Source organism: Macrotis lagotis, chromosome 2 (assembly GCF_037893015.1).
Source record: "Macrotis lagotis isolate mMagLag1 chromosome 2, bilby.v1.9.chrom.fasta, whole genome shotgun sequence".
Lineage (NCBI taxonomy): Eukaryota > Metazoa > Chordata > Mammalia > Peramelemorphia > Peramelidae > Macrotis > Macrotis lagotis.
The window spans coordinates 155,066,636-155,093,645 of record NC_133659.1 but is presented as its reverse complement, the minus strand read 5'-3'; the positions used below and the strand labels follow the sequence as shown (position 1 = coordinate 155,093,645).

The window sequence follows — 27,010 nt, the reverse complement described above, 5'->3', positions numbered from 1 at the left end:
ATGCTTAATATAGTTATCCATCTATAACATATATTAGATTACTTGCTGCCAAAGGGATGGGGGAGGGAAAGGAGTAAGGGGAAAATGTGGTACTCAAAAACTTATAAAAAATGAATACTGAAAACTATCTTTGCATGTAGTTGGAAAAATAAATGAATTTAAGAAACATGTAAAAAATATTTTGTTGTCACTGGTTTACCTATTCACATTTTCCTAGAACAATTTATCCATATCTTGCCATATCTGTGCCTCCACTACACTTTTCTCTGAATTATACTTAACTTCTATTCACATCTATACCATTCAAATTCAAAATATATTAAATTATCTTTTATCAGTTGGAAGTATTCAACAGTTTACAGAGGTACTTAGATTGTCCTTTGATATGTCATTTTAAAAGTTTCAAATTTAAAAAAAAACAAATAATGTAGATAGCTTAATAAATGGAAAAACCCCTATAACCACACTACTATATTGTATAATATGGGCTAAAATTATATTAGTTCAGAATCAGTAAGTCTTTTATTTTCCAGAATTATTTTAAAAAGTATCATTTTTTTTGGTTAAAAAGGAAAACATGAACACAAATAAGAATGCACTAATGATGGGAATGTTGGAAGAAGTATAGTATTTCCTTTGCATTTTGTGATCCTTCATAAATAGATAAATTAGAAGTCAGGCTAAACTGGATTGAGGGTAACCAATGGGCTTCAAATCTGCTGAGCATTAGGGAAATGTCTACCTAGTGGAATGGGTGGATGAGAACAAATTGTTCCAATAGCCACGGAAGAGGCTGAAGCAGGTGATGTGGAACTCTTAGAATTTCGTTAAACAGCAAAGACACAAAGTTCACACACTGTATTCTGAATCATCACCAATCATCCTAACTTTTGCCTTGCTTCTGACTTTGATGACTCTGGAAGAAAGATTAAGGTTGAAGACTGTGCAACTCTGCTTCACTTAAATTCACACTACTCTAGAAAGACAACACCCTGTGATGTCACCAGTCCTCTTTGAAAATGAAGGATGAAGAACAATGAGACTTCTGTTCTTCTCCCTGCCCCAAGAAAAACCACTAGAAGGCAGGGACTTTTTCATTATTTGTCTTTATGCCCCTTCCTCTAGCAAAGAATATAAGATAAATAAGTGTTTACTGAATTGAATTGAATTAAATTAACTTTGTGTTACTGAAATAAAGTCTACTCTGTTATTGCAACTATATTTTGATATATACCATTTGTAAAAATTTAAAAATTTAAAATCTAAATTCACAAATAAAGTTGGGACAATAGCTTTCTTTTTCAGTATTTTTTTTTTGGTTAGGATATGAAAGCAAGGATAGATTTGGTTCCCACACAAAAAATTAAGTAGCAGAGCACCTTTTCATATTTTTAGAAATAATTTATATAATTTAAGAATTCTTTCTTTTTTGCAAGGCAATGGGGTTAAGTGAATTACCCAAGGTCATACAGCTCAGCAAACATTAAGTGGCTGAACTCAGGTCCTTCTAACTCCTGGTCCAGTGTTCTATCCACTGCACCACCTAGCTGCCCCAAGAATTATTCCTTTACATATTTTAAAACAGCAAAACTTCCTAACTTTTTTTTAATCTTTAGATTTCATATTTCCCTTTCTTTCAAGTATTCTCCAGAGGACTTGAATTTAACTTCCCTCATCCTTCTAGGGTCACCTTTCCTTGGGTCATTCTTAAAGCACAATGTTAAAAAATGAACTTGATGTTCCAAGTATGGTATAAACAGTATGTTGTTCAATTGTAGCCATCTCTTTGTGACTCCAGTTTCTTATCATCTGTAAAATGAGATGGATAGGGAAATGCCAAACCATTCTAGTATCTTTGCAAATAAAGCCCCAAATGGTGTAATGAAGAGTTGGACACTACTGAACTAAGTATTATTTTAATATCTTTTCATCTTCCTTGGCTTTTAATTCTATCTTTTGAAATAATTTCATTTTAAAAAATAAACAAAAATCTCCATTTTCCACCCATCTTCTCCAAATCCACTCCTCATTAATTCCATTTTCAGTGACACCATCTGACTATGCATAAAATGTTTGCTCCTCCAAAGTCCCTTTCTTCTCTTCAGAGAAGAGAGATGTCTTATTATCTGTATTCTTTTTTTAATGAAAGAAAGATTTTATTTGTTTTGAATTTTATAATTTCCCCCCAATTTTGTTTCCCTCCACACACACACCCATTATTATCTGTATTCTGAGACTAAGGCTGTTTTTTATAAATCAGAGTTTACCTTTACTTCAATATTTGTTTTTCTTTTCACCTGTGATGTTGTGGATAACATTTTGGCATTCAAAAGAACTAGGCTGAAACCCTGTCTCAGACACTGACTGACTTTGTGACTGGATGAAGCATTTGACCATTCTGAATCACAGTTTCCTCATCTACTAAATCAGCATTATAACCTACCTTAAAAGGGTTCTGTGAGGATCAAATGTAATAATGTCTACATCCACATCTATCTCTCATCTAGCTATCTGTCTCTATAGACTGCTTTATGAGTTTTTGACTACTATATAAATGTTGCCTCTTCTTACATTATTCTAGTTCTGCTTAGTATAGGTTTTCTCTAAACCACATTTATTTTTTTATTTCTAATTTAAAAATGATTTTCTTTGATATAAACTAATGATACCATATATTTTACAATGAGCTTTAAAGTATTATAAAGCATTTTTCTTTTCCTTTTTTTGCAAGGCAATGGGGTTAAGTGGCTTGCCCAAGGCCACACAAGTAATTATTAAGTGTCTGAGGCCGGACCTGAACTCAGGTACTACTGACTCTAGGGCCAGTGCTCTATCCACTGTGCCACCTAGCTGCTCCTTATAAAGCATTTTTTTAAACAAACTTAGTATTATTTTTTTTTTTTTAGGTTTTTGGCAAGACAAATGGGGTTAAGTGGCTTGCCCAAGGCCACACAGCTAGGTAATTATTAAGTGTCTGAGACCGGATTTGAACCCAGGTACTCCTGACTCCAAGGCCTGTGCTTTATCCACTACACCACCTAGCCTCCCCTACTACGCCACCTAGCCACCCCTACCAAATTTAGTATTATTAAATCAACATTACAAACTGGCATCCTTTGCTGTCACTCATTCCTAACATTCTATCTCTTATTTCTTTGTCTATGCATCAATCATTTCCCATATTTAGTGCTCCTTCTTCACATTTGCTACTGTTGTTTAGTTGTTTCATAGCCCTATTTGTTTGTTATTTGTTGGTTTATTATTTTGGTGGGGCTAAGATACTGGAGTGGTTTACCATTGCCTTCAACAGTTTATTTAACAGATGAGGAAAATGGGGCAAACTGGGTTAAATGACTTACCCAGGGTCACACAGCTAGTAAGGAGTTGAGGCATTTGAACTTAGAAAGATGAATCTTCCTGACTTTAAACCCAGCACTTTACCCACTGTGCTACCTAGCTGCCTTGAATTATAATTAGAAATTAAAATTTCTGATTTCCTTCAAAGCTCAGTTCAAATGCTTCTTCATTCTGGAGACATTTCTAACTAATTGATAGAGCCTCTGTTCCTGTTTGCATATACTTATTTATGTGTGTGTGTGTGTGTGTGTGTGTGTGTGTGTGTGTGTGTGTGTGTATGAGAATACATATCAGTTTTCTCATCTGATTGAATGTAAGCACTTTGAGGTCCAGAACTGTTTGTTTTTTGTTTATGCCCATCACTTGCTCAATGTCATAGATATTGTACACTTAGTACATACTTTCATGGATTAGTGAATTCAACAAGAATTTATTAATTACTTATCATATATGCTAGATAGTTCAGTGAGTAGAGCACTGGCCTTGGAGTCAGAAGGATGGGAATTTGAATCCAGTTTCAGACATGATATGTACTAGCTGGGTAACCTTGGGCAAGTCACTTAACACTGATTGTCTCACAACCAAGGTCTTCTCTAGTCATCCTGATTCATAATTGACCACTGAATCCACATGGTTCTGGAGAAGAAAGTGAGCCTGGTGACTTAGCACAGTCCCCCTTCACTCAAATCCAATTCACGTGCTTATCATGGCATCACATCCCTGATGTTATAGTCTTCTTCGAGACTGTAGGACAAACATCATCATCATCAACAGGCACTATACTAGGCATCTGAGATAATAAAACAAAAATGAAGTTATCTCTAAACAGAAGTCAGAAAGAGATTGACTAGTTCTCTGCTTTTCCTCTGCCATATGGCCCTAAGCAATGGGACTACCTCCTGTTTTTCTTCCTTTTTTTTTTTTATCACTGTTAGCAGTTTTCAGAAACCTCAGTGCATACCTATTTGCACCTTTTTGGAAAGAGGGTGATAATTTGTCTCCTTAGCACTGTCACTGGAGTCTCAGAATGTTTAATTGTACTATGAGAGTCTGATCTCTTCTATTGAGAGTTCTCTCCATCCTTTCTGCAAGCAGCTGTCGGCTGCTCCTTGTAGCTTGTTTGCGCCAGTCCAAAAAGAGAAGGATTATGGGCTTCTGAAAACATTACATGGCCCTCCACATTCATCTGCACATCTGGCTGGGTAGAATCCCACATTCTTAATGTCTGCACCATCTTTCTTCTTCCCTGTAAGAAATTTTTCCCTTTACCTGGCCCATTTCTTCTGCTGAATTCTCTGTGATTTGAAGTCCGTTTTTGGTTCAGAGGTCATTTTGCACAGTGCACTAAAGATGATGTATTGGCTTCCCACACAGGTTTACAGCAATTTTCAAACTTTGCTTCTGCTAGAGACTTCTTAAACAGACTTGAGCTTTATTCCTTCTGGAGATTTTAAAAGACATTTGAGCTGAATACTTTTTAAAGAGAGAGGGCTAGAGAGAGAGAGATGTAAAGAGAATGTTATCTCCTGTCTCCAGTCCTATTCTCCATAATACCACATTGTGAAGAGGTTCCTAAAGGGACCTGATCAAATGAGGTTATGTGATCAAATTCCTTGTAATATTAGCAAGAAAACAGAAGCTGAGTGATAGGGGCTTCTGGATTCAAACAAAAGCATTTCTGAAGCCAAGAAAAGATGAGAGGGACCTTACATAGATCTTCTAGCCTAACACCTGAATTTTATAGAGCAGAAAATGGAATCTGAGGGGGGGGGAGATGATTTGCCCAAAGTCACAAATGCATGATGTAAGCCAGGGTCTCTACTGTTGGCTGCTTCCCAATGCACCACAATGTAAAGAAAAGGACCTCTCTGTCTCAGCTTTTCTCTTCATGTTAATATTTAAAGATTGAAACACAGGACTCAATTAGTTTTTGATATTTTTGTAGAAGTGAAGGAGAATGCTTTCCTACCTCACACAGGAAATGTCTGGAAGAACAAGTTAATGCTTGCAAAGCTTTTTGGAGAGGGAAAGGACTGTTGCATAGCTGCCAAATGTTATTTCATTATTTATTAATGTCAATATTAGTAATAGCAAAGCATACACAATTTACTAGGGTCATTTGCTTCTGAAATATGAAATTCAATGTGCATTGGTGCTTCTGGGATTTATTAATGGGGAGAAGGGAGTAAATGAAAGAACTTGCAGAAAAACTTCCAGAAAAAATCATATCTCCTATTTATAAATCTTTCTCTATAGGAGTTCTCTATTTCATATAACATTTTCCCATAATCACACATTTTATTTATTGAACATTTCTCTCCAATAACTCTTATCCCTTGTGTATATTTAATTTGCATTTTCAACAAAGGATCCATAGCTATACTGACTCCTTGTAGTTGTTGAACAAGATACACCATCTTTCCTCTTTCTGCCTTTGCATTGGCATTTCCCATGTCTGAAATTGTTCATTCATTTGTTCCTTTGTTCTTTATCCTTCATTTGAAATACTCAGTCCTCCACTGCCTATACCTTCAACTCAGTTTCCCTAATTTCTTCAAGACCCAACTCAAAACCACCTTCCACAGGAGGTCTTTTCTGGTCATCCCTTCCTCTCCAACCACTTTATCTCCAGTTATTTACAAACTTTCTTTCCTATTTGAGTGAGATTTCCTTGAGTGCAAGGACTGGTTTTGCTTTTGTTTTTCTTTGTTTTTACTATATTTTTTTTTTTGCCTGACATAAAGTAAGCCATTAATAAATGCTTATTGACTGATCATATGATTTTAGCTGAAGGAGGGAGTTTTGAAAAGTTTGCTGTCCATTGTTGTCTCCCACAAATCATGTGGGTATATTGTATCATTGTGCAGCAAAGGCAGCCTATCAGTCTCAGTTAATCAAAAACTCTGCATGCCTATCAAGAGTCCCAGGTATTTGGAGATCCACTTATAAGTGAAGACAGCAACTATCTTTCCCAAGGTTGCAGCTTACAAAGGAAAAATAAGAAATCTTTTTGAAAAAAATGATTCCTCGTAATTTGTTTACTAATTTAAAAACTATTATTTTCATATAGATATTTGACAATAAAAGCTGAAATAGGATGCAGTTTTTGCAAATAACTTTAACAGCTGATAAAATGTTATATTTGTAAAAATTAACATATTGTACTGTAACCAAATAGTTTTAAATTTTATTTTAAAAAATTCTCCCTGAAAAAAAAAAAGAATGATGCCTCAGTCTGGGGTGGATGTGCCAAGAAGCTGCTAGGATATGTGGAAGAGAATTAATTCTAGGTCTGGAATCAGAAAATTGTTGCTGTTAAGTTGTTTTTCAGTTGAGTCTGGCTCTTCATGATCCTTTTTAGGGTTTTCTTGGGAAAGATACTGGAGTAGCTTGTCTTTTCCTTCACCAACTCATTTGACAGATTAGGAAACTGAGGCAAGCAGGATCAAGTGACTTTTCTCCAACCAGGGTCACACAGCTTAGAAGTATCTAAAGCTGAATTTGAACTAAGGAAGATGAGTCTTCCTGCCCTGCACTCTATCCATTGTGCCACTTAGCTGCCTGGAGTCAGGAAGATCTGAGTTCAAATCCAATCTTAGACACTTACTGGTTGTGTGATGCTGTGCAAGCCATTTATTTTCTATTACCTCAATTTCCTCATCTGTAAAATGAGGTAACAATAGAACCTACCTCCCAAGGCTCAAATGAAAGCTCAAACAAAGCAATGCTTTGGAGCACTTTGAGAACTTTAAAACAAAATATAGATGCTAGCAAGTAAGGCTACTAGAGGCCATAGGATGGGAACTAGAACTGTGATTTCACTGGTATAAGGAGAAATAAGAAATAAGAAACTTCCTCTATGAATGAAATCTAGAGTGTTAGCCTGAGGCATCGAAACATTAGATGACTTGTCCAGAGTGTCTCTCTCTCTCCCCCTCACTTTCTCTCCCTCACAAGCACACACACACACACACACACACACACACACACACACACACACACACACAATATGTGTCAGAGAGAGGCTGGATAAAAACCAAGACCAACTACCTGACATCATAATCTATAGTTCTTTTCTTTATCCCCTGATTTTACAGATCAGGATTAAACCTAGAAAGGTAAAGTATTATGACCAAATTCAAACTCATAGTAAGGAGCAGTGGCAGAATTAGAATCATGGTCCTCTTACTCCAAGTACACACATGCTTTCTATTTGTCTCTATTGTCTCTTGTGTACATGTACATGGACTATTAGAATATGAAACATTATCTATAGTGACTGCTCTAGCAGAGTAAGTGAGGTCTGGTAGAAAGATCACCATACTAGGATTCAGAAAACCTAAGTTTAAATTTTACATTCAACATTTATTAACTATGTGACTTTGAATAAGTTGTTTATTCATGATCCAGTATGGTGATCTAGTGAATAGAATGCTAGATCTGAGAGAAGAAGACCTCAGTTCAAATCCATCCACAGAAACTTACTATCTGTGTGCCCTGGGCAAGTCACTTTACCTCTGTTTTCTCAACTATAAAATGAGGAGAATAGTACCTACTTTGCAAGTTTTAATGAAGATCAAATGAGATGATATTTGTAAAATTTTTTGGCATAGTGCAGGTTCCATATATATATATATATATGTATATGTCTATATTCTATATAAATAATTATTCTCTTCCCTTTCCCAAATATTAAATATTGTACTAATGGAGAACATAAAAAGTATGAGGTTATAATCCTTTCCATCAAGAAACTTAAATTCTAGTTGAAGATAAACTCAATTTTTATAGGAAACTTTCCTTCTTTCCTTCTTTTTCTTCCTTCCCTTCTTCCCTTCTTTCCTTCCTTCTCTCTCTCTCCCTCTCTCCCCCTTCCCTCTTTTCCTACTTTCTTGGTAAATTTTAAATTTTTATTAACAGTTTTGTATTTATGAAACCTAAATTTCTGAATCTATTCTTCTTTCTCAACTAGCCAATGAGAAAACTTAGGGGATCATTTAAGGTTTTAACATATATAGGGAGATACCTAGAACCATTAAAAGTTACATTTGCCTTCCCAAGCAAAATTTTTCAATAGATAACAGACAATAAACACAGGAGAAGCTGGTATTATCTGTACCATTTAATTAATTATGAGCCTGCAAAGATGTGCTCTGTTGAAGAATATCATCTGTGAAAGCCTGCTCATTCACTTTTCATATTTTCATCAAAAAATGCCCTTGATACATGTGTACAACATTCTCAAAAAGATTTTGTAATGATGAGCAAGTAGTCATTTGAGTAAAGAGGAGATCACAAGGGACAAAATAGACAATTTTGAATATAAAAAAATTAAAAATGTATTCTATAAACAAAATGATACAATTATAAATAGAAGGGAAACTTACCATCAGAAAACCTTTGCATCAAATAGCTCTGACAAAAATTTGATATCTAAAATACATAGGAAATTAACACAGATATCTAAGAAACACTCTCCAATAAAGTTAAATGGTCAAAGGGTATGAATATTTTTCAAAAGAAGAAATGCAGTCTTACAAAGATCATATCATCAAGTCTCTTATAATTAGAAATGCACATTAGAATAATTCTGGGGTTTCACCTTACACCCCAAAGATGATGAAAGATGTACATAGTTTAATATAAAAGAGGCTATGAAAAGATACGCATATGAAGCCTGGAATTTGTCTAGGTGATTTGGAAAATAATTTGAAACTATATGAGAAAAAATATTAAACCATTTATATCCTCAAAAGGTAATCTCACAAGTATAAGGAGGTCAGAGATAGAAAATTTCCATATATATCAAAATATTTGGTGGTTATCACCTTTTAGTAGTAACAAAACAACCCATGGACAAAGCAGCAGGAGATCATGAATTGAAGAATGACTTACCAAATTATGATATATCTCTGTAATGAAATACAATATTACACTGTGAAATACATTGTACAATTTGCTTTGGTAAAGTCTGAGAAATGACAAATGTGAGAAATTCAAGCAACTTTAGGAAGAGTTGTTAAAACTGACATAGAACTAAGAAAGCAGGACTGGAAGAATAATATACCTTTATTACAATTATGTAAGAAGGACAGAATTAGAATGTCCTTGAATTTAGATTAAATTAAATGACCCATCTGAAGGAAAGATGATAAAACATACTTCTCCCTTCTTGTTAGATAGAATCAGGATTACAAAGAAGTAATGCTACATTTGCAATAAGACAAGAAAGTTTTGACCATTGATTTTACTGAACTGTTTTTTTTTTCCTGTTACAAGGAAAGGTGCTTTCTTTTTTGGGAGGGATGGGTGTGCTTATTATTGGTATGTTATTGTGATATAGAGACAACAGGAATCAATAAATCTTTTAAAAAAACCAAAAACATAAGGGAGTAGGCATATAGGTTGATAGTTATCAGTATTTTAAATTACATTTTTTCTCTAGCAATGATGTTTGTGACTATATTTTTTCCTTCAGACAGGTTGCAAATTCCTCAGAGTAAAGAGGTATTATTTGAATAAGGAATTATTTCAGGATGAGAAAAGGCTGAACATAAGAGTTGAGATTCACAGTCTTTAGGGAAGACTTCTTTCTATATTTACTGTTCTGTCTGATTTTTCAATCCAGGTAACAAGATACTCCTTCCAAAATAAAATCACATGCTTCTAAATTCACCACTGTGCTGCTTACTCAGATCTTATTGATACCACCTCCCTCATTCTCCTCTCCCCTCTGATCAGTGCTGGAGGGTGGATTACCAAATCCAATATGCCTTATAGAGGACAAACTGGACTCTAAGTTCACTCTACTCTGTCTCTGCTGTCCTACCTCTTTTCAGTTCTACAGAATGAGATGCCCATGAGTTCCAGTATTCCCTGATGTCCTGTTCCTCCCTCAATTTTTCTACCTCCTTTTGGGTTATCTCTACTCCTCGAGGGCAAGAACTATCTTTCTTGTTATTAATATCCTCAGTGATTAGTACATATAGCACCTGGCAAATAAACAATCAGTAAAATTTTATTGGAATGTAATGAGAAATAGCCTAGTTTCCTGACCCATAGAAAGTTGGCACCTACAAAGCAAACATATTTCTGCTGCTGTGTCTTCTTTCCCCTTAGAGAACAAGCTCATACATTGTTCCTGGCAGTAATCAAAAGGACCAAGACAGTCCTGAATAGTCCCTCAGGGACAATCCTCCCTATTACCTTTAGTTACACTAGCTGAGCAGAATTGAGCTATTTTGTCATTGTCTATCACAGGTAATAAATGCAGGACATATTCTACTATACCCCAAACGATGACCTAGGAACCTCGAGTCTTTTCCTTTGCCCTCTAAGAGGAAATCCTCTAAAGTCTGGATCCAAAGCTTCCCAAGAGTAGCAGTAACCCGGGTCTTGAAGACTATATACTAGAGGAACACAAATTCTGTCAGGTCCTGGCAAGCCAGAAAACCTCTGTGCCTAATCCAATTCAACAACAAATATTTATTAAGTAACTACTATGTGATAGCTAAGTGCTAGGATACAATTAATAATAATTTTTAAAAAGATAATCCTTGCTCTCAAGAAATTTGTAATCTAATTGGGACAGGAAAGGTAGAACACTAGAGGGTACCTGAAACAGGGTCATCTTGTTCCATGGAATTGAAACAGACCAGAGCAGCAAAGACAGAATGAAGTGAGCACAAGTCTTGTTTGTGTTTTTTATTTTAAAAGGAAGGTATTGGGAGGAGTTTGGTACTCCACCCTCCCAGCCTCCAATCAGAGGGGAGAGAAGGCTGAAAGAGGTGAAGTCAGTCAAGGCTTGATTTAGCAATGTGGTGATGAGATTAGAGGTGTTGGGCTTAATCCCAGAAGAGTGTCTTGTTCAGTGGAGTTGGAAAAAACCCATGCAAGGCAGCAGATGAATACTAGAGTCAGCTCAACTGTGTGTCTGTCATTTAAGGACCAGCTTAGTCAGATTCAGAGATGGTTGGTCACCTGATAAAGAATTGTTTTTTTGACTAAAGTACGGCATGAAATCCTCTACTAGAGTCTGTGACCTGCCTTGGTGGGGAACCACCCTTACTGAAACCAATCATGCTTGCAACTAGCTATGTGAGATAGTGAATAGAGTCTTAGACTTGTATTATAATTATAATTATTATTATTATCAATTCTGAAGAATATACCTTAAACTGTTTCTGCTATGTACAAAGAAAGTTATTATTAATGAATTTGTAGCTTTTAATTAATATACGGATTAATTGATAGATTATCAAAAATTCATAGTTGATTAAATTGAATAAAATATTTTATAAATTTTAATACTGAAGTATTATCTAACTTCAATATGCAGTTCAAACACCATCTACTTAAAACCTTTCCTGATTCCTCAATTGATAATGTCCTTCTCCCCAAATGACTTGCATTCAATTGTCTCTATAATTGCTCTTATTCTGTATAATCATATGTTTGTATGTATATTTATATATATTTACATGAACATAGATACACATATACATACTTATTGTTCCCTCTGATAGACTTAGTTCTTTGTGACCAGAAATTGTTTCATTTTTGTCTTTGTATTCTCAGTTCCTAGTACAGTAGGAATTTGTTTTTACTAGCACATAATGGACATTTAATAAATGCTTGTTTATTCATTGAAAACAAAACCACAGTTGAAACTGTAGAAAGTGAAACATTTAATCAGTAAAGAACATGTGTTGTCTCCACAGCAACTGCCAACTAGTTCAACTCTCACTGATAGCTGGATTGATTTTTGACTGAGAAGATCAAATTCATCCTTTGTTTTGTACAGGATAGGTAGATCCTTTGGCAGAGAGCCTGGAGGAGTAGACCAATGCAAGTCATTGTTAGAGTAGTTATTAGAACTCAGACTTTGTCAATGCTAGTGCCTGCTTTTATTTTTATTAGAACAGAATTCCCACAAAGGGTACATTTAAGGTAAACATTTAAGAGAATAGTTTTCTAGTTCCCTTGATTCTCAATTTTTTTTCCATTCAATATATTTCTAATAAAGTGGTAATGTAATGTAGTAAATAGAGTACTGAATTTGGGGTTAGGAATATCTAAGTTAAAATCTTGCCTCTGTCACTTCTTTTATTTGTGACCATGGGTAAACCCCTTTGTTTCCCTCAGTCTCAGTTTCTTCATTTTTAAAATAGGGATAATAATCCCTAGAATGTTTGCCTCACAAAATAGTTGTGAGAATCAAATGAGGAAAATAAAATTAGCAGATTTTCACTTATTAAAATTCTTTTACATATTTTTCCTTTCTCATAATTTTTTTCCTGTTAGGTTCTAATCCTTCTTTCACAACATGTCTAATATATAAATATGTAAAATATGATTGCCCATGCATAACCCATTACAGAATAATCACTACTGTAGGGAGGGGGTAGAAACGGGAGTGATATAGAAAAATGTGGACCTCAAAATCTTACAAAAAGATGAATGTTGAAAACTATTATGTAATCGGAAAAATAAAATAAATGAACATTTGATGTTAAAACAATGAAGCATTCACAAATTTGAAAAAAATAACTAGCATCTATGTAATTATACAAATTATGCTAAACAATTTTCCTTTTATTGTCACAACAACCCTAAGAAGGATACACTATTATCATTGCCATGTTAGATTAGGCAAATAGAGATTCAGTGAATTGCTCAGCTAATTAGTGTGGCTGTGTCTGAAGGTGGATATGAAAGAAGGATACTCTGACTCCAGGTGCAGTGCTTTAAGTACTGCATTTCCCAGCTATCTCAGTGCATATAAAATGATTCACAAACTTTAAACATATAAATGTTATCTAAATGTCAGTTATTATTGTTATTATTCTGTGATAGTGGGTTTAACATTGTATACATGCCAAGGGTGGCTTTATATAGCTCCTACTATGTAACCATGAAGTCATGTGATTCAAAACATATTCTATGCTTTAGGCTCTTCTGGGATTAAAAACAAAAAAGTTAAAGAAAAGAATTCTGTAAAAGCTGCCAGAAAATAATACCTTCTATTTATAAAATGTCTTTCTTCTCAGGGGTTCATTGCTTCATATATATCATCTCACAAAATCACCCAAGGCACATTGCAATCATTGAATACCTCTCTCCAAGGGAAACTGAAGGGCCTCAGAGACATTTTGCATCAGCAGGTAACCCCCCTCCAATGCTTTCTTGGGGGGGAAAGTGTAACATTCTGTATAACTTAAAGTTCATGTTGATTGGTATTGTTAAGTTATATGCAAGCATACGTGTTACATAACACACTAATATATTACCAACAGACTTACATGTAAAGTGTATGTATGTATGGATAATAAAATCAAATTTATTCTGTTGAATTTTGTAGAAAGTAGATGGCAGGATAGGGATATTTTGTTTGTTCAAATAAAAATCCCAAACCCCCAAAACAAAAAATCTGCATTGGGCTGGACTTCTTGCCATACTTCATTCATAAATGCATGCCTATAATTGTTGTAAATATTGCTGTTGACCTGTATTACAGCTGAAGTCTGTGAAATCTTCTTAGGAAGCCAAGTTTATTTATCCCTGGTGGGGGTTGGTTTCAGGGTGATCCAGTTTGGAGATAGGCATATGGACTAGATTATTTCATAAATGCTGTTTTATTATTCAAAATTATTCAAAATACTGTTCTATTATTTCAAAAATACTGTTCTTATTTGTAATTAGGTAGCCTACTTTTTAATCATATACTAACAAATAAGCACATTTATTGAGCCCTATTGTATACAAAATATTATGCAGAGTTCTAAAGGGAATACCAAATATAAACTATGGTACCAAACTTCAAGATACTACTGTATGTTGTTGTTCAGTCATTTCTAATTCTTCATGATCCCATTTAGAGGTTTCTTGCCAAAGAAAATAGAATGTTTATCATTTCCTTCTCTAGGAAACTGAAGAAACTGAATTAAACAGGGTTAAGTGACTTGACCAGTGTCACACAGCAAGTAAGTGTCTGAGATCAGATTTGAACCCAGGAAGATGAGTCTGCCCTAACTAAGCTGACAGAGTGGCAAATGCTTCATAAGAAATGTAAACTACAGACAGTAAGGTCTTTAGGAGGAGTCCAAATGAACAAGGCATTCTTTTGGGCCAGAGTGATCTAGCAAGGACTCAAAGCTAGAGTAGGACTTAAAGTGGGCTTTGAATAGTTGGCACAATTTCTATAATTGATAGGGTAGTAGAGATTAATGACAGAGGCAAGACATGGAGATAGGGCTTCTTGGATAGAGAACTGTAAATCAAGAAGACCTGAGTTCAAATTTGACTTCGTTTACTAGTTATTTGTTCCTGGGCAAGTCACTTAACCTCTATTTGCCTTAACCACTGGAGAAATGACAAACCACTCCAGTATCTTTGCTAAGAAAACTTCTTAGGTAGCATTAGTGTGCTCCATGGGGTCACAGAGTCAGACACAACTAAAAATGACTGAACAACAACAACAATAAAAGACAGGAAAGCAATAGAATACAAGTCATAATCTGAGATTCATGGGATCATGGATTTAGATATGGAAGGGGTTTTAGTCCAACCTATTTGTTTTATAGCTGAGTAAACTGAGTTAAAAATAAATTAAATGACTTACCTAAGGTCATATAGGTAATAGGTATCAAGAGCAGTATTTCAACTTGATTCCTCTTCAATTTGGCTATCCTTCTAATAGGAAGGTTCATTATTAAGCAACTACAGTGTCTCACAAACTATGCTAAATATCGAGATTATAAAGAAAGGGAAAATAGTGTCTGCCTTTGAGGAACTCATAAGTATAATGGTGAAGATAACATGTAAACAACTTTGTACAATGTTTATATATATATATATATATATATACACACATACACATACATACATTTATATATTTACATACATATAAGTGCATGTATATGCATGTGTATATTTGGCACTGTCTTTATTCTTATCTAAATGTTACAGAATAAATTAGAGATAATTTCAGAGAGAAGACACTAAGTGAAATTGGAAAAGGCACAGGTGGAAAGGTAGGCCTCCTACTAAATTTTGTTTGAACCAGATCTGTGATTCCCAATGAAGGATTTTCTCTACAATGGAACTGGAAACCTTCCCTGAAACTGATAGAATTGGAGAGTTGCCTAGGGCAGAGGTGTCAAACATCTCTGCCACATTTGGCTGTAACACTACCAAATGCAGGGAGAAATGATTAGAAGTAATTGGGAAGTAGTAAAATAAATAAAATACAATAAAATATAGAAAATACCACCTTGTTAACTAAGTCAATATGCAGTTGTAGGAATCTTGTCATTGCTATGGTTTGACCATCCTTCTAGAAGAGGACCAAGGACATCAGGAGGGTGATGTTCTGACTTGCAAGTGAATTGGATTTAAGTGAAGCAGAGCTGTGTAATCATCAATCTCACTCTCTCCTCCAGAGTCATCAAAGCATATGGCGTTATGACCCCCATTTTTAATTTGAGTTTGATACCAGTAGCCTAGGGATCTGAGTGGGTTAAGTAACTTGACTGGAGTCATAGAGCTAGCATGCATCATATATGGTATTTGAGCACAGGTCTTTCTGATTATGAGGCCAGTTTTATGTTTGCCACTTAACATCACTATCCTTATATTCGCATCATGATTTAAGGCTAGGATTTTAAAAAAAGAAAACAAAAACAAAATAAGCTCTGATTTGAGAAGAAATTAAATTCCTGGGAGGAAAGTAATCCTTACTCAAGAGATTGTACTGTGGCTGGGTAATGCATGTGTCTTTTGACCTGTGCAAGTGGTGATAAGAAGTCACTATGGCAATGTTACAATGTGGTGACACTTTGATGAATTTGTCCAGGAGGATAAGAGTCTAATGATGGTGGTTCTACCCTGCTGCTGTTAAGAGCTGCCATGACTACAGTGTTGTTGATGTATTTTGGGGGGGATGGAGTCCCAAAGTGATAGATAGTGTGGTACCCTCATATTGACATTAGACAGTCAACTTCTCTAGGATGTAAGATATAAATAGAGATGCCACCAAAGGCAGAAGTAGCTTTGTCTAGACCCTGATTGATGTTTGTCTTTTGTGGGCATGGTATTGATCATTTCTTCTGTGGATACTTTCCTTTCCTTGAAAATATCTTAAATTCCCTCTTTTAAGCCTTTAGTTCTGATCCTACAACAGGCAGTTCTCAAGCTTTCCTCCCTTGCCAACTGACTGCCAGATTTATTGTGGTTGGCTATAATATAAGTTGATCTGAATGAGAACAAAGGCTCAGTCCTATGTGGTCTATCAGCTTGACTGACCATAGATGGACACTCCACTATCTAGTTGTTATCTAGCAAAATGTGGCTTAGTGGCAAAAGGATCTAGGTAAGAATATGACTAAATGAGAACAAATTCAGTATCTTTAAGCACAAAGAATAATAGTTCTACAGTTAGACTCCATCTAGTTCATCACCATCTGCCCAGGGTGAGGAAAGTTAGATTCACAGAGTTCTACTATGCCACTGAAGATTATATAGATTAAGTACAAAAGGTAGAAATTTGAACCTAAATCCTCTGATTTCAGAATTATTATTATTATTATTTCCTCAAAAGCCTGCTACTTCCTCATAGACATCCTGATCCAATTCAAATTTGAGTTGGAAAGTAGTCAAAATAACCAGAGAGAAGAACCAGGATGCTATGATGAATTCCTGGGATAACAAAATCTAAAGGACTAGGGTTATTCAATTATTTTTCAGTCATATTTGATTCTTTATGACTCTAGGATTTTCTTGGCAAAGTAGTTTGCCATTTGCTTCTCCAGCTTATTTTAGATATGAGGAAACTAAGGCAAACAGGATTAAATGACTTACCCAGGGTCACATAGTTAATAAGTGTCTGAGGTCAGAGTTGAACTAGGAAGATGAGTCTTCTTTGCTCTAAGCCATCACTCTCTCCAAGGTATAGGAAGTCAAATAGGGGTTTGCAGAAGTGGTTCTCGCTCCTACAAAGTAACAAAGTACAAGAACAGACAATATGGTATGCCTTTCATCAGCTCTATAGCATTTTTTTCCAAAGCCTTGGTGGTCTTAAAAAAAATCTGGCAATCAAAATTATTGCCATCTCTTATCCTGATGTTGGTATGATTCCTTTGAGATCATCTTCATCAGTAAGAGGGCAACTTGCTCATCGACTCAATGGGGCAGCAAAAGTTAATGCTTACAGGGGTTGTAATGTGGCTTTCTTTTTGAGATGGGAACCTATTTGCTTAATTATAAGAACTCACAGGAATCCATGGGGCACCTGTGTTCCATAGTAATTAGACAAGAAGCTATGAATACAGTATGGTCAATCAGAATATTCTCTCAGCTGGGAGTCAGAAAACCTGGGTTTTACACTAGGTTCTGTTGATTAGTTCAGGAGGAGAACTTAAGCAAGTTGCCTGATTTCTCCTTATTTCAGTATCAACGTCTATTAAATGAGGTTAGTGATATCACTGCATATTATATGTCTGGAATATCATGTAGTTATTTTTATAGTGAGGAAAGTAGAGAGATCTAGTGATTCTGTTTTTAGTTTTGACTTTAATCTTGGAGAAGTCAGTTAACTTCCTGGGAACTAAGTTTTATAATAAATAATATTGATATCCTTTTCTTCTTCAAAGAGTTGTTCAGAATCAAGGCAATGCCAATAAAATGATTGGAAGAGAGGATCATGCAACTGTTTACTGTTGAAAATTTATTGCTGAAAATTCTCAATGACTCCTGTTATGAACTATGGCTACAAGATTTAGTATCTTTACTAAGCCCTTAGATTTTTAAGTTGTCCTAATTAAACATGATGCCCTAGTCATTCTCTTAAATTAAAGCTTGAATCATAATCTCTTTACCCAGGAAAATTCTTTCCTTTCACATCCTGTTAATTGCCCACTAGTCACCAGTTTCTGTCCAGTGGACTTTTAACCCTCCTTTACTATCCATGATCTGTACTAAGGACAAGGGATTCTGCCTAGGAGAATGAATTGTCTGATAGACAGTCTCATAAAAAATAACCCCCTTTGAATAATTCAGAAAGGTTCCTCCTTGAGTTGACTTTTGATAATGTCTTGCCATCTTTCAGAAAGAACTTGCCAACCTCAGATTTTACTGGTATGGACAATAAGGGATGGAGGGAAGAGGGCAAACATGCTAGACACAATGCTAACTACTTTACAAATGTCTCATTTGGATTCTGTCAATTACCTTGATTTTATTTTTAGACTAAATTTTATGGCAGAATATGCCAGTTCCTTCTAGACACTAACCTTCTCATGGAATGCCTAACCTCATTATAGTGCATCAAATTTTGAAAGATTGTTACATTCTTATTTGTGATGAATTAACCTGGGTAAAGACAGCTGTCAATTTGCCCACACCATCATGGCAATGTATCTATGGATGTTTTCTATGGGGAAAAAAAACCTATGGTGATACTTCTAACATTATTTTACCTCACCTGACAAGAGTTCTAAATACAAAGGAGGAAGAAGGAAGTCTATATAACTTGAAAGATCCCGCATATAGCTTGTTTCTTATGCCTAAGTTCTAAGAACTCTGCAAGTTCATTCATAGATGGCCTAGGTGTGACACAATGAAGAGAACACAACCTGGGGTCAAGAAAACCTGAGTTGAAATCTGGCATAATACATTTCTAAGCTATTACGTAACTTCTATTTGCCTAAGTTTCCCATTTATAAAATAGCTAAAATAAGAACACCTACCTTGCAAAGTTGTTGTGAGAGGAAAATGAGATAATATTTGTAATCTACTAAACTCAGTGCCAAGCACAGACAAAGGGACAGATAAATGCTTGTCCTCTTTTCTTCCTCCCTTACCACATTTACCAGTATGGAGAAGGGAGCCACAATTTTGCTGCTATTCTGTCTGGTCCCAGGTTTGCTAACTCCCACTTCCACTCTATGTCCTCCATTTTGTTCATCCTCAATGAGGTTCTTGATCAAATAAGATAATCTATATGTAGAGCATTAATATAATATTAAGGTAATTAAATATTCTGTGCCATCAAGCATTCTGGTCTTTCTCTAGTGAAACGGGTCCATATTTATGGACTTAGTTCTTGACCAGTGAATGTGAGCAACCCAGCAACTCCATTCCTCTTTAGTGAGAATGAAAACCATAGAGACAAGTTCTCAGTTTGGTTCAGGCTTATGACTAAATCCCAGAAAATCTAAATACAGAGATGTCACAAAAAAGTTAGTCTGGATAAATCAAGAGTGTGCTGGAGTTGACTCCAACTGATTTAGGAAAGCCAATTGGTAAATTTTTCAATATATGTCTCCATAGCTCAGAAATCTGCTAACACTAACAAATCAGGGGTCAGTGGTTAGAATATCAGGTCTAGAACCAGGAAGTCCTGAATTCAAATCTGGTCTCAGATACTTAGTAATTGTGTGACCCTTAGTAAAAGTGTGACCCACTTTATCCTTTTTGCCTCAGTTTCCTCATCTGTAAAACAAACTGAAAAAGAAAATGGCAAACCAAAAATTATCATTGCCAAGAAAATCCGAAAATGAGGGATCATAAAGAGCTGAACTTGACTGAAACAACTGAATAACAACCAGATTTAAGAAATGATGAATAAAATATTAATAACAACCATGAAATTTAAAAATGTATTCTCAGTACATTTTCCCCTCTAGAGAGCCAGTTGTTAAATATTTACCAGCACATCATTTGATGGAATCTACTTTCCCTATCCTCTACCACAATTTCCAATGGTAGGGCACTCTGCTATATTACACTGTATAATCTTAATATCTTGTGGGATATAAGGAAACCCAGTATCTCTAAGAGCATTATAACATGGAACAGACGTATGGTGCATCCAATAATGGCCCCCTACCAGACCTGACCAAGCCAGAGTTTACTCTCCTCTCCAGTACTAGAACTTTGAGGACATTCTAAGAATTTAATACTAATGCCTCCTCTTTGTCAGTAATCTCTAATTGATCAGATAGTTAGATGTGCACATGTACATATAGACTCTCTCCCCCTCTCTCTCCATCTATCATCCATCATCTCAGTTTCTCTCTCTCTATCCATTTATCATCCATCTACCTCAGTTTCTCTCTCTCTGTCTCTCTGTCTGTCTCTCTCTCTCTCTCTCTCTCTCTCTCTCTCTCTCTCTCTCTCTCTCTCTCTCCCCCTCTCCCTCTGTCAGTTTGTCTCTATCTCTTTGGTCAATGCCTAATTTTTGTATGTGTCTCCCTTAGTGGGCTCTGAGCTCCTTAAAAGAAGGTACTGAATTCTGTTTTTCTTTATATCTCCATTGCTAATCACAATTATTGGCATATAGGAAACATTTAATAAATGCTTGTTGACTGATAGAATTATTGAGGCAGGGAAGTTATCCACTCATTAATTGTTCTTTTGTACAATTAACCTTATTCCAAAACAACAATTCTGCCTGGTTACTATTACTCAAAGTGGGGGATTAGGTGGTTCATGGTTACAGCACTAGGTCTGGAGGCAGGAAGATTGGAATTCAAATCTGTCTTCAGACATTTGCCAGGGGTGTGACCCTTGGCAAATCACTTAACCCTGTTTGCCTCAGTTTCCTCATATGTAAAAGGAGATGGAGAAGAAAATGGTAAAAGTGTCTTTGCTAAGAAATCCACAAATGGGGTCATAAGGAGTCAGACATGACTGAAACGAAAGAACAACAACAACAATGAGGTTTAGAGACTATGGCACTGAAGGAGATTTTTTTAAAGATAGAGGAATTCACTTGGCCTTCCACCTCTCCTGCTGGAGCTCTGGAACTGCTTGTCAAAAAAGAAGAGCAGAGAATTATGACCCTGCCACAAATAGCATCACCATTTAGAGCTGGTACTCAGAATTACACCTTAGAGGCACACAATCTGACCTGAACATAGGAATTTGATGGATAGAAGATAGCTTTCCAGACCTAGTTTAGCCTGAACGAACATCAAATTAAATCTTTTGGTTTATGCAATAGTATTAATGAAACAAAATGGTTAGACCTGATTAAATAATTGAATTTCATCTTGTGGGAATGTGTTTGCTTCTCTCTTCTAAATAAATTAAGTCTCCACACTCCTCCTTACCCCAAATTGGGGATAGAGAAATTCAAGGAGACATCAGGAAACTGTGAACAAGGTGAAACAAGGTGGTTAGATCAAATTAGATAATTAGATTTCTGATTACAGACCAGCGGCTGTTTGCTTTGGTTTGCATTAGAGCATGGCAGGGATTTGCTGCCAATTTAAGATAGCTGAGCAGATTGCATTCTCTTATTGCCAGGAAAGGTAGGATGCCCTCCCCTCTCCCAAATGAATTAAACTTTGCTCATTGCCTTAGCCCTCAGCACAGTGAACAGGTGTGACAAATGGGCAGTTTGAACCAGGAGTTAAACAGGGCTGTGCTGGAGCCAGCTCCACACACAAAAAGCTACATTTCCAGTATGAGCACCTACACTGTGGAAATCAGTAGAAGCTATAAATCAAAGCTTGATTTACTGTTTTATTGATTGTATAGATTTAAGAAAGTGAAAGTGAAATGTTAATAATGCAGATTAAACTAAAAAACATATCTTAGATACATTTTTTCAGGGTGCTGCTTGTTAAATATTTGCCAACATACCCTTAGAGGATTAACTAAGAAAGCCAAGGACTATGAACCTTTCTTTAAGTTAAAATTAAGATAGGTTTATGAATCATCTTACAGGAAGTATGTGTATTTCTTCTGGTACAAAATAAAACTATTTTAATATAGCCGTTAAGATCATTTTGGTCCTAAAGGAGAAGGCGAAAGGGCTTCTTGACTATTTGCACAGATAAGAAGACATAGGAATCACCCTATTCCTTCCAGCAAGATGAAGTATCACCAGACCTTATCATCAGCCTTGCTATGCCTCCTAAGAGTGTCCAGGCCTTACCATGTACCTTTCCTTGCCATATTGTAGACCTCTTGCACTGTCATCTTACCTCTTGATGTAGCCTAAGGGTCTTTGGGCTTTGTGATTTACCCAGCTACCAATATATCTTTTTGTGTTGTCTTCCCCAATTAGAGTGTGATCTTCTTGAGAGCGAGGACTATTTCACTTTTTTCCTATTTGTATCCTTAGCACTTGGCATAGTTCTTGGGGCAGATTAAGCTCTCAGAATTGCTTTTCCATTGTTACTCACTCACCCACTTATTCTTTCTTTGTTGTTCTTTATTTATTCTTTCAGGAAAAATACCACAAAGAAAAAGATGTGACAAAATTGAGGCAATGCTAACCTATAACAAAAGGTAAAACAGTAGAAGAATGTGTTATGCTTATATAATGAAGGGAAGAAGGACCCCTGATGCATTAGAGTTCAGTAATGGCCATGAGGTTCTTGCTGTAGAGGTACAAGCTGGATCATGTTGGTGGTGGGGTGCAGGTTTCTGAGCTGAGAAATGATGAGGTCCTTAAGTATCACCAGGTGAGAAGATATACTATAAGGATCAGTGAAAGAAAAGATGACTACTGAGGGAGATTGAAGCAACTCAGTATTTGGTAATGTTTGCATATTATTCACTGAATATTTGTGAATTTGTGAATCTGACATAAACCTCTCTCTGAGATATGCTTCTGGGTTGTAACTGAGAGCTTCCTGAGACTTATCAAAGCTGTTGTCATCACCTACTTCTGGGGATTCATAAAGAAACAAATGATACCTGGAAAGTATTGTGAAAGATTTTGAAGTCCTGGCCAAAACCAGATGTTTTTACTATTGCCAAATGAAGGTAGGAAATTTAAAAGAGAAAAGCATATTTGGGAAGTGAACATGTTGGCTAACAAGCATGTGTCTGAGAATAGGATTGGGGTTTCTGGAAAATGACTTAAAATATAGGCTCTTGGCCAGGGATGGGGTACAAATGACAAGAGCTGATGAAAAATATTTGCCTGGAGTCTTGCAAATCTCATCAAAAGACTTTTTAAACTAAAAAGAAAGAAAGTTGCAAGCATAGAGCAGAAAAACCTGGTACCAGAGACCATAGTAGTTAGAAGAAGAGCAGGAGACTGTACCAATAATTCATGGGAGACACTATTTAACAATAGAAGTAGCAGTAAAATATTCCACCTGGAAGGAAAAATTGCTTCCAAATCAAGACTCTTAGGAAATAGCCCCCCGCTTTGAATAAAGGGGAGATGATCCTCTAAGAGTTCAAGGAGATTTGGTTTCAGATATTTAATTACAAAGGCAGATGTCCTTTTAGTAAATGAGGTGGACCAGAGATCCTAAGGCAAGGAGGACAATTTTACCTTGCAATTATCATTGAGACTTAGTAGGATGTCATTGATGGTTAGAATAGAGCTTTCTGGACTACTGTGCTGTAAGAAGTGGTGAGCAAGGGGCAGCTAGGTGGTGCAGTGGATAGAGCACTGGCCCTGGAGTCAGGAGTACCTGAGTTCAAATCTGGCTTCAGATGCTTAATAATTACCTAGCTGTGTAGCCTTGGGCAAGGCACCTAATCCCATTGCCTTGCAAAAACTAAAAAAAAAAAAAGAAAAGAAGAATAAGTGGTGAGCAGGTTGATTTTAGAAAAACATAGAAAAATTTACATGAAATAAGAGAGAAATGAGCAGAACTAAGAGAACACTAGTTTCAGTAAAAGCAATATTGTTCAAAGAATAACTGTGAATGGCTAAGCTATTCTGAATATTATAAATATTCAAATCAATTACAAAGGACCTATGAAGGAAGATGCTATCCAATTTCAGAGAAAGAATTGATAAGTAAAAGTATTATTTTACATACTTAGAGACATAGATATAGATAAATATATACAATCATATATACACACATATATATAGCTACCATGTGACACTGATATATATATATATGTGTGTGTGTGTGTGTGTGTGTGTGTGTGTGTGTGTGTATGTGTGTGTGTGTATACATGTATATGTGTGAAATGGTAGCCTTCTCTAATTCAGGGTGGGAAGGGAGAAAAGGAGATAGCCTAAAACTTAAAATGTAGCCAAAAAAAAAGATAGATTATAGCTCTGGAATGGTATACCTTATTCAAAAGGAATAAAATTGATCAAATAGATTGTAGAGTAATGTATATTAAAAAGAGACGCTCCTGAGGAAACAGTGGATGAATAAGAAGGGAGTCATCAATTCTATTCCTTATTATGAGCTGGAAGGTCATCTGAACTTATCATTTGCCATGCCACTCATTGATGAGTAAGGTCCTCCGTAGGTCTTACCATATCTCCTGTTTCTATGCCCTTCAGACCTCTTATTATCTAACTTATTAATGTAGTCTAAGAATCCTGGGTCTAGGGATCCATCCTGTTACTGAATCCTTAGTATGCTGTGCATTTTCATCCACCCTCTTTTAAGGATTGTCTTCCTCAATTAAAGTTTGGGTTCTCTATCTTATCTTTTTAACTGTATCTCCATCACTTAGTGACAAAGAAATAGAGCATTTGGGTGAGTATCGGTGGAGATAGAAATAAAAGCAAGACTGTATGAGGGTATGTTGCTGACACATGGATGTGAGGAGCAAACAAATGAAGAGTTTGGGAAATACCACAAATGTGGTTTAAAAGAATGATACTGTGACTGAAGATTTGAACTATTCTGATATATATACATACATACATATATATATATATATATATATATACATATATATATATATATAAAAACTTTCCTTAGTGTTAATTTCATCCTTCAAAAGTGGAGGAAGAAAAAATGTGAACTTCTATACTGGGTCAAACTGTGAGAAGAAGGAACTGGTCTCTGAAGCAGAAATAATAGGACTTCTGCAAAAGATCGACCACTTTATCATAAAAGTCATGATCCTGAAGGAGAGGAAAGCTGAGTCTGTGGTCTTGTGCACCTTAGTTACTGAAAATCCAATTCAGAGGTTCAGAGAAAAGATCTGTAGGACCCAACAGTCTAATTTCTCCAAAGAAAGTTGGGATGGGAAGTTCTCAAGAAAAAAAATCTGAGACAGAAATAAAAATCATTTTGAGAAAGAAGAGCTATCTAAAGAAATGGATGAGGCTGCAAAGAGAATCCATTGACTTTGTCAGATTTTTAAAAGATTTATATTAAAAATAATAGCAAAGACAAGTAACTGGTATTACAAAAGATGTGATTATGTATAAATTAGAGGCTTTTTTTAAAAAAGCAAGGTTGAGGGGCAGCTAGGTGGCATAGTGGATAAAGCACCAGCCTTGGAGTCAGGAGTACCTGGGTTCAAATCCGGACTCAGACACTTAATAATTACCCAGCTGTGTGGCCTTGGGCAAGCCATTTAACCCCATTTGCCTTGCAAAAACCTAAAAAAAAGCAAGGTTGGGGACAGAAGGAAAATAAAATAAAAATGGAATAAGAAAATGACAGCGCTTCTCAATATTTATTTTGCTTCTGTTTTTGTTTTCTATTACAAAGAAAATGATTTTTGAACTGGGAAGGTCAGAACAAAATTGATTAGTGAGAAATGGAACTCAAATTTAAGTTAAATGATAGTAAAACAGCATTTAACTGCCATCAATGAATTCAAATAACCAGATCTGGACAAACTGTAACCAACATGATGAATGAATTGAATATGTGATTATTGAGTTCCTTTCTCTGATCTTGTAAAGTCTGTGATTTTTGGTGGTGTGCAAACTCAACATAAGTCAACATGTCAGAGAACACCAAAAAATTAACAAAGGCATGAAGTTCAGAATAAGGGAGTCCTATTGTTTCTGCCCTAATCAAGCTACAGTTGTAGTATAATATTCAGTTCTGAGCAACACTTTTTTGAACATAGCCAAACCAGAATATATCCAGAAGAGGGCAACCCAGATGGTCAGTGGAACTGAATATTACTAGTCTTTTGCTATCAAAGAAGACCACATCAACCAACCAAGTGATTGGTGATGTGAATTGCACATTTGTTTATCATGGTGAGAGGTGCACTGTGCAAAGGCATCTTTCTCACTTGGCTATACCAGAATTGTTACATCCCATAGCCTGATTAATAGGAAATGAAACTATTGGAGAGTCTATTTACCTTAAATTGTGGGAGTGGGAGTCTCTTTACCTTAAATTGGTTTCCCTTCTTTCTGTGTCAGTGAGGCATCACTACCAACTCTAGGCAAACATCAGCATGTGACATCTGGTGAAAGAATGTGACAATCTGATACATACTAACCTGTTACTTGATGGACAAATCATCAGATCTTTCATTTCAGACCTTCCACCTTAGCAAATATTCAAATGAGAACTTTGATGACCGTAGTGAAGAAAGGTTCTGTGTGAACTGCGGTTGAACATGGATCAGTTGGTCCTGAGCGATAGGTGAGCACCATTGCAAAGGGACAGGTGATGGCCTCCACTGCTCTCAACCAATTGAAAGGGAGTTGGCTTCAGATCCCTGAATCTGGAGTGGTGGAGATAGGAGCCACCAGGTGTCCAGTGTAGTAATGTGACAGACCTGGGAGAAGTTAGCAAGAGCTCTAGGAAAGAGGAACTTAATAAAGGAAGAAGAGACATTTAACTTGGAGAAGAGAAGCTAGTAGATGTAGCAACTATATTCAAGTTTTTGGAAGTCTATCAAGTGGGAAAAGATTAAACATGTTCTTGGTCTCAAACGACAGAACTTGCAGCAATGG

General features: G+C 35.9%; 1 protein-coding gene across 1 annotated transcript in view; it reads right to left on the bottom strand.

Annotated features, from left to right (window-relative positions):
• Positions 1-11,024, bottom strand: part of GALNT2 (polypeptide N-acetylgalactosaminyltransferase 2) — a 392,856-nt gene extending 381,832 nt beyond the window's left edge. The window contains exon 1 of the mRNA XM_074223036.1: positions 10,973-11,024. Coding sequence (XP_074079137.1) covers positions 10,973-10,987 — 15 coding nt within the window. The 5' untranslated portion in view covers positions 10,988-11,024. The remainder of the gene's footprint in view (positions 1-10,972) is intronic.
• Between the last annotated feature and the right edge of the window lie 15,986 nt (positions 11,025-27,010).